General features: G+C 45.3%; 1 protein-coding gene across 1 annotated transcript; it reads right to left on the reverse strand.

Moving 5' to 3' along the window:
• Nucleotides 1–4,597: 4,597 nt before the first annotated feature.
• Lalba (lactalbumin alpha) lies at nucleotides 4,598–7,031 on the reverse strand. The gene is made up of 4 exons (XM_051189081.1): nucleotides 6,521–7,031; nucleotides 6,090–6,248; nucleotides 5,565–5,640; nucleotides 4,598–4,921 (listed from the first exon to the last, which is right to left on the reverse strand). Exons 1-4 carry the CDS (start codon nucleotides 6,651–6,653, stop codon nucleotides 4,861–4,863), a joined length of 429 nt encoding a protein of 142 aa, XP_051045038.1. The 5' UTR covers nucleotides 6,654–7,031; the 3' UTR covers nucleotides 4,598–4,860.
• Between the last annotated feature and the right edge of the window lie 336 nt (nucleotides 7,032–7,367).

The following is a 7,367-nucleotide window of genomic DNA, read 5'->3' on the forward strand; positions in this document are numbered from 1 at the left end:
CACATTCCAGGGCTGGCCTCATGCTCAGAAGTAGTTGGCCAGTACAAATCAGAGTCCATTTTTTGTGTTTTGGGTTTTGCTTGTTTTGACAGAAAGAAAGAATATGAATTAGGTGGGTAGGGAAGTGGAGGAGAGTCTTGGAGAGTTGGGGAATGAGAAAGAACATGATAAAAAGATATTGTATGAAATCCTCAAAGTATCAATAAAGATATTAAAATAAATGAGAGGTAGAGTTTAATGGGAATTCCTTAGGTCACTGAGGCTGTCCTATAGCAAGATTGTAGGACCCCATGTCCCCTATCTTCCCTGCACCATTCCTCAGTTGACAGATCACCATTTAATCCCATGTGCAGTCCTGCAGTGATGCGCTGTCACACAACATCTGTAACCATGTGATGCGCTGTCACACAACATCTGTAACCATGTGTTCCCATGTACAGTCCTGCAGTGATGCACTGCCATTCAACATCTGTAACCATGTGATGCGCTGTCACACAACATCTGTAACCATGTGATGCACTGGCACACACATCTGTAACCATGTGTTCCCATGTGCAGTCCTGCAGTGATCCACTGCTATCCACCATCCTCACCAGAAGCCACACTAATAGGAGCCTCAAATCCTGGACTCTGAATCTCCAAGACTATGAGCCTAATAAGCTCATCTCTTGATAAACAGCCGCCTCAAACATGCCATACTAATAATGCAAACCGACACTGTGGTGCTGATTGGCAGGCATAGCCCAGCTTCCATGGCACAGCCCCACTTGGGTGGAATTTCTTCTCTTGCCACTTGATGGAGCTGGCTCCTTGTATTTTTCAACCATGAGGCCAACTGAGGCTACAGCTATGGTAAGTTGATGCGAAAGAAGGAAACATGCAAGTTCAGTGGACAGAATGAGCTTCCCATTCACCTGCACCCTCACTCGGAGCATGGATGAAACCCTGGGGACTTGGAAAAGCCTTTGTATCATAACTAGTAAAGGAAAAATAACATACAGTGTCACAAGAGAGACATCATACTGTTTAAATTCACACTGAAGTGTAATGACTGATACCAGGTATTTCCCGAGAGTGTTTTCACTAGGCACGGGGCAGATCTCTGCCACCCAACACAAAAGAAGCATGACTTGACTGTCTAAGCCCCACAGGGTAGAGGGTAGTGTAATAAATTGTCAGCTTCGCTGGATTTAGAATTGCCATGGAAACACATCTCTGTGTGTCTATAAAGGTGTTCTCAAAATGTTTAAGTGAAGAGGAAAGACCTGCCTTGAATGTGGACAGCACCGCCATCCCATCAGCTGAATTGCAGACACAGTGAGGTCAGCTTTTACTGTCCTGCCATGTTGTACTGCACCATCAAACCGTGGGCCCCATCCTGCCTTAAGTTTTATTTGAAATATCCACACCTGCTGGAAAAGTAACTAGTACAAAATCTTTGGAAGGTAGGAAGAAGACAAGAGTTCATCCCCAGCTAATACAAACTACAGGAAGTCAAATTTTTGAAGTTTTGAAGCAGGAAGAGATCTCAGAACACCAGCTGAGCCAAAGCCTTCCTTCTCAAGGTGAAGCAGTTCGGGCACACAGGACAGAGATAAGCAGCACACAGGACAGGTGAGTGGCACATACTCAGACAAGCAGTGAACAACAGGAACTAATGTTGAGACCCGGATCTGGATCCTCTCCCCCACATCCTATATAAGGAAAGATCTGCACTCAGCCTGCTTAAAAACAAGCAAGACTCAGGATACAATGGCACAGAAAGTCCAAGCCAAAAGGCCCCACATGAATAATTCTTAACACTGGTAACTTTATAGATATGTTTATATGTTTATATGGTAACTTTATAACTATATGTGATTTCCAGAGAAGAGGTCTTGGAAAATGAAGAAATTGCTCAGCCCTCTCAATCATCTATCGACTCATAACTACTCCGCCCTTTCACCACCCCACTTCTTGAAAAAATCTTACACACTTCCAAACCCAGTTAAAGTCCATGCCTTATAGTCTAAATGTGGCTTCACACTCCTGTAACCCCAGCATTCTAGAGACTGTGGCTGGAGGAAATGAATGGAAGTTCAGGCCTAAGCTATATAGTGAGATGATATGTAAGAAAAAAAAAAAAAAAACCACTTTCATACTCTGTGGGAGTTGAGGCACAGGTATGAGTGTGTGTGTGTGTGAGTGTGTGTGTGTGTGTGTGTGTGTGTGTGTGTGTGTGTAAGCCGGGGTTAACCTGGACTTTCATTTCGCAGGAGTCAGAGTCTCTGGGGTCACAGGTAAGGTTAGAATGACAAACCATCAGCCCCCAAGGCTCCAGTCCCCCCCCCCAGACCCAGAACCACAAGCACACACCACCAAGCTCAGCTTTTTGTGCAGGTGCCAAGGGCCTCACACTTGCTTGGGTAACCATTTATCCACTGAGCTAAATCCCTGCCTATGAATGCTTCCTTGATCTCATTTTTCCATTTCCCTCAAATACAAATCATCTTTCCTCTTAAGAATATGCAGGGAGTGGTTGGAGAGATGGCTCAGCAGTCACGAGCACTGGCTGTTCTTGCAGAGGACCTGGGTTCAGTTCCCACCACCCACATGAAAGCTCACACCTATCTGTAACTCCAGTTCCAGGGGATCTGATATCACCACACAGACATACATGCAGGCAAAAGCCAATGCACGTAAAATAAAAACTAAATGAATCATTAAGAAATTGAAAGAATATGCAGTACATATTTCTAACCCCTCTCACCATTCTTCTGACACTACTCCTTGTATTACAACCATTTGTGTTGTTGTTCCTACTAGTCCTCATAGGGTGAACCCCTTTAACAACTTACAATAACAACTACAATAAATTAACTAACACACACACACACACACAAATGTTCTCCGTTTTCATGCAGTGAGTTCACTCTCCTACAGAAGCAGGGGAAGTGGCTATGGCCTGGGGTTCTAGAATCCCCACCCTAGTTCCTCCCTTTCCCTGTAGAAAGAAAATGCCAGGTGTGTAAATGCAAGTTATCAAGGTGTTTAAATGTAAGTTACAAAGGTCTAACGGTGTGAAAGCTTAAATGGTGATAAGAAAGCGACTTAAGGTTTATAAAAAGAAGGAAACATGTTTCAGAGTTTTTCCCTCACTATATACTATTGTTGTATTAAGACTCCAAAAGGTCAAGTCTTAACATTAATCAGTGGAACTCTGATAAGCTATTAATCTAGCTCTATTAGGCACCACTATTATTATAGTCACAAGTTCAAGAATTTAAATCCCCTTTGGGGGTTTTCTAAGTTTAGACTTAAAAGTGCTTCTCATTGTGCTAAAAACATGTTTAATCTATATACACCCAGTCTTCTGGACAGAGGAAAGAGTGTTCACGCTTTTAACCCGGAATCATTTTAGGGTCCCCTGTGCCTCAAAGGCGTGAGTCTACCTCCTTTTCCACAATGTGGGTTCCAGTACAGATTACTAACAGTGGGATTGCTAATGTGTCTAAAACTTGTCTCTTTTTGTAAACTCAAAAAATTCTGGTAAGCTCCAAAGAAGTACTGTCAGTCAACAGCCTAAGTTTCCCCATACTGCCTGTTCCTGAGGTGGGGGAATCTCCTCTTCACTTTTCCCTGGTCTTGGGACCCTACCTCCCTCTCAATTTTTAGGAAGAATTTTTTTCTTAGGTCCTAGTAATTGAGAGGAGACTAAGAAAAAAATTTCCTCCTGAAACTTAACTTTATTTCCTGCCAGCATCCTGCCAAGTCCCCTCAAAATCTGCATGCCGGACAGCTTCAAATGGCTAGCCCAAAGTGGTCCAACCTCACAGACTGCTTCAGCTAGACTTGCACTTTCCAGCACCAGACCATCCTGGACATTGAGTGAAACAGCCAGATACCCCAGGACTTGGCCAGCATCCCAGCTTTCTCAGGTCCCCCAGAGATGCTGAGCCCTGAGACAACAGGAAGCGGTCTAGAGAACATAGCGCCCCCACTCCCCCTCACCAGATACACCTTCCTATTTCCTCACTTCCTATGTTTGTTTGTTTGTTTTGTTTTTCAAGACAGGGTTTCTCTGTATTGCTTTGGAGCCTATCCTGGCACTCATTCTGTAGACCAGGCTGGCCTCGAACTCACAGAGATCCTCCTGCCTCTGCCTGCCAGGTGCTGGGTTTAGAGGCATGCGCCACCAACTCCCAGCTTTCTTCACCTTTTTATAATAAATAAAAGGGAGGAATGGTAGTTCAAGCAGCAGCCTGCCTCTGCCACTGAAGCAGTTACATCATCACCTATAACCAGGTGCCTTTCCACCTCCAGCTATGCAACATGTGCACGGCTTAATAGTGCCCGCCAGGCACAGCTCACTCCCTCGTCTCTTCTCTGTTCTGTTTCTCTCCCTGTCTGTCTGCCAGTCTCTCTCATGTCCCAAATCTGACATGACCTTTCGCTCTTTCACTGCCCGCCTCCCAGCATAACCCTCTTACACTAATTCCGTTGCATGCAGTGTGTTTGCTTAGTGGCATACCTTGGCAGGACCTGAAAAGTACCCACTTCTCCTTTCTTTTTCTTAATCATTACATCGGTGACAGACACGTCAAGTCAGGCCCTTTATTTAGAATGGGAAAGGACACTCTTGCTTTGGTGAAAACGCCACTGAGGCCCTCACCATCACTAAGCAACCAAGGGTCTGCAGTCCATTGCTTCAGCCACACACCCTTTGACAAAAGTCCTCAAGAGTCCAGTGGTGTCACTACAGGGTACAGGGCTCAGAGACAGATGATCTTCATGGTGACAAAAAAAAAAGAGCCGAACTGAGGTAGCCTTAGGGAAGAGGCATTCCAGAACATGGGGCAGGAGCGACAGGGACCCAGGAGCTCACAGTTTCTTGCAGCGCCACTGTTCTAGTTTCTCAGAGCATAGTGGCTTGTGTGCCAGCCTATTCATGGAGAAACAGACAAAATGAGTTGGCTGACTGGACGGAACTTTCTTTTTAATTGACTAAATAATGGGTTCCATCATGGCAATGGCTCCAGTATGACATTTTCATTTGTGTATATCATTGTACTTTGCTCAGTTACCAACACTCGCATGTACACACACACACACACACACACACACACACACACACACACACACTTTCTCCCCTCTTGCTGGTAGTTTGCAGTATCTTAGCATAAGCTCCATTTAACTTCTTCCTCAGTGAGGTGAAAGATTGTAGGCAAGAAGTAGACATTCTGAGACACATGGCAAGGGCTTCTAAATGTAAAGGGACTTGTTAAAGTAATAATTGATAAAATCAAGGAAAGTCAGATCTAGAAAAATATGTAATGATACCAAGGGCTTGCTTTAAGGCTAAGAACTGACCAGGGGACTAGGGACCTGAACATCAGCCCTCCAATAGAGAACTTCATACCAGGAACGCTGTCACACAGGAATGACACAGTAGGACATTTTTTAAATGGACCCTTTGAGTCTGTTGATGAGTTTTGTTTTGGAAACTCTACCCAAGATTAAATGGCCAGGGGATACAAGGGAGGAAAGCACATTGCTCTTGGCAGGAGAGAAAGGATGTGATTTACCAGTAGTCGATCCCTTTGATAGCCAGGATCTTCTTGGCACACATTTTGTCATCGGTAAGGTCATCATCCAGGAACTCTAGCAGAGTGCAGGAAGAAATGACACTAAGACATGCAGCTCAGAGAAGAGATGGGCTAGTTCCTGGGTCCAGAGGGCCCGGTTCTGAGCTGAAGACTTGACCTAGTGACTTTCTATATAAAAAGGCCAATCTAGTGACACCTCCCCTAGGTAGGGACTTCCTTCCCCATTTCCCAGACACCTCTGAGAAGTATACCAGCTTCATCATACCTAAAAACGCAGACTTCAAGTCTAACAAGCAGATTACCTATCCCTGAACTTTGGGGTGGGGCACCTCTCTGGGCATGTGGAGATCATGGCTAGGGACCAGTTTCTTACTAAGCATCATCACTTCAGGTCACAATGTTCTTAGGGCAGTGACTCCTGAAATGCACTGGGTACCAAGAAGGAGACTGCTTCTGAGGAAGGCTATAAGGAAGCAGAAGAGCGGGGTGGAAGAGGCTACTCACTGTCGCAGGAAATGCCACAGATGTTCTCCGACTCGGGGATCTCGTTACTCTCACACCAATGTTTGTTACTGATCTGGAGGAGCCCGTACTCTGTGCTGCCGTTGTTCTTTACTATAGCTTGTGTGTCACAGCCACTGCTGTGAAATATAATGCAGGTCCCTGAGGGAGAGGGAGGAAAGATGGTTCACAGAGCTGTGTAATTGATCAATCTCCGAAAGTAGTGCAGCATAAAGTCTGTTGAGGAAGGGACAAGGAGAAGACAATGGGAGAAAGGAAGAACAGGAAGGAAAACTGAATAAAGAGAACAGAGCAAAAGAAGAGACCCAAGACAAGGAGATGGTTGGGTGAAAGTGGAGGAGACGGGAGAGAGAATGAGGAGAGGGAGGAGAGGAACCAGATGAAGCAAAAGGTAGGTAGAGTAGCATACTCACATTCTAGAGAAGTGATGCCTTCATGGCCATCCATGTCTTCCATGGCCTGGTACACCTCACATTTTGTGAGTTGTGTGGCTTGAATGGCAGGGAGCAAAATGCACGCCAGGATCAAAGGAGCAAAAGGCATCATTTTGGCGACTCCTGGGTCTTGAAATGCAGACACTATTCAGCTTCACCTGCTTTTATTTGTGAAGAAAGCTACTAGATCCCTGGCACCAGGCCTGCTGTCTAGGAAGACAATGAAGAGGGAGTGCTTATGCCAAAAGAGAAACTCTGAGCCTGCCAGCTTCCTTCCATCATTTCGCCCTAACTTTCCTCCCCCTCTTCCTATTGTAGTCAATACTGAGTATTGTTCTCTGCCCATAGAGTTCCACACACGATCTCACTTCTCAGTCAGCTTTGGAAACCTTTCATTTCTTTTAGGACTGGTTCTAGGAAGCAGGATGTCCCTAAACTACTTTAGGAACAAAGGGGGCTTCAGAGACAATACAAGTGAGGCAACTGGAAAACACAGTCAGAGTTCACAGCCAACTCCGTTCTTACTCCAAAACACATGCAGAATGTGGAAAGGCGGCGCAGCATGTCCTAGGATCTAAGTTGGCACTTGTCTGGCCAACCTAGCCACGGGGCAAAGTTCAGGAAGAACTCCTTGATGTGGTGGCTCATAGTTGCAAGCCTCAGGAGAAAGGATGGAACTGGTGACAGAGAACATGAAAGTCAAATACAACGTGGACCCTAAGACTTTCTATGGAGGATGATAGATAATTTGAAATTTGTATGAAAATATCTAGCTATCCTATGAGCCATCGCCAAGCTCCCCAACCCCATCACCACCCCCATAAGT

Source organism: Phodopus roborovskii, unplaced genomic scaffold (genome assembly GCF_943737965.1).
Source record: "Phodopus roborovskii unplaced genomic scaffold, PHOROB, whole genome shotgun sequence".
NCBI lineage: Eukaryota > Metazoa > Chordata > Mammalia > Rodentia > Cricetidae > Phodopus > Phodopus roborovskii.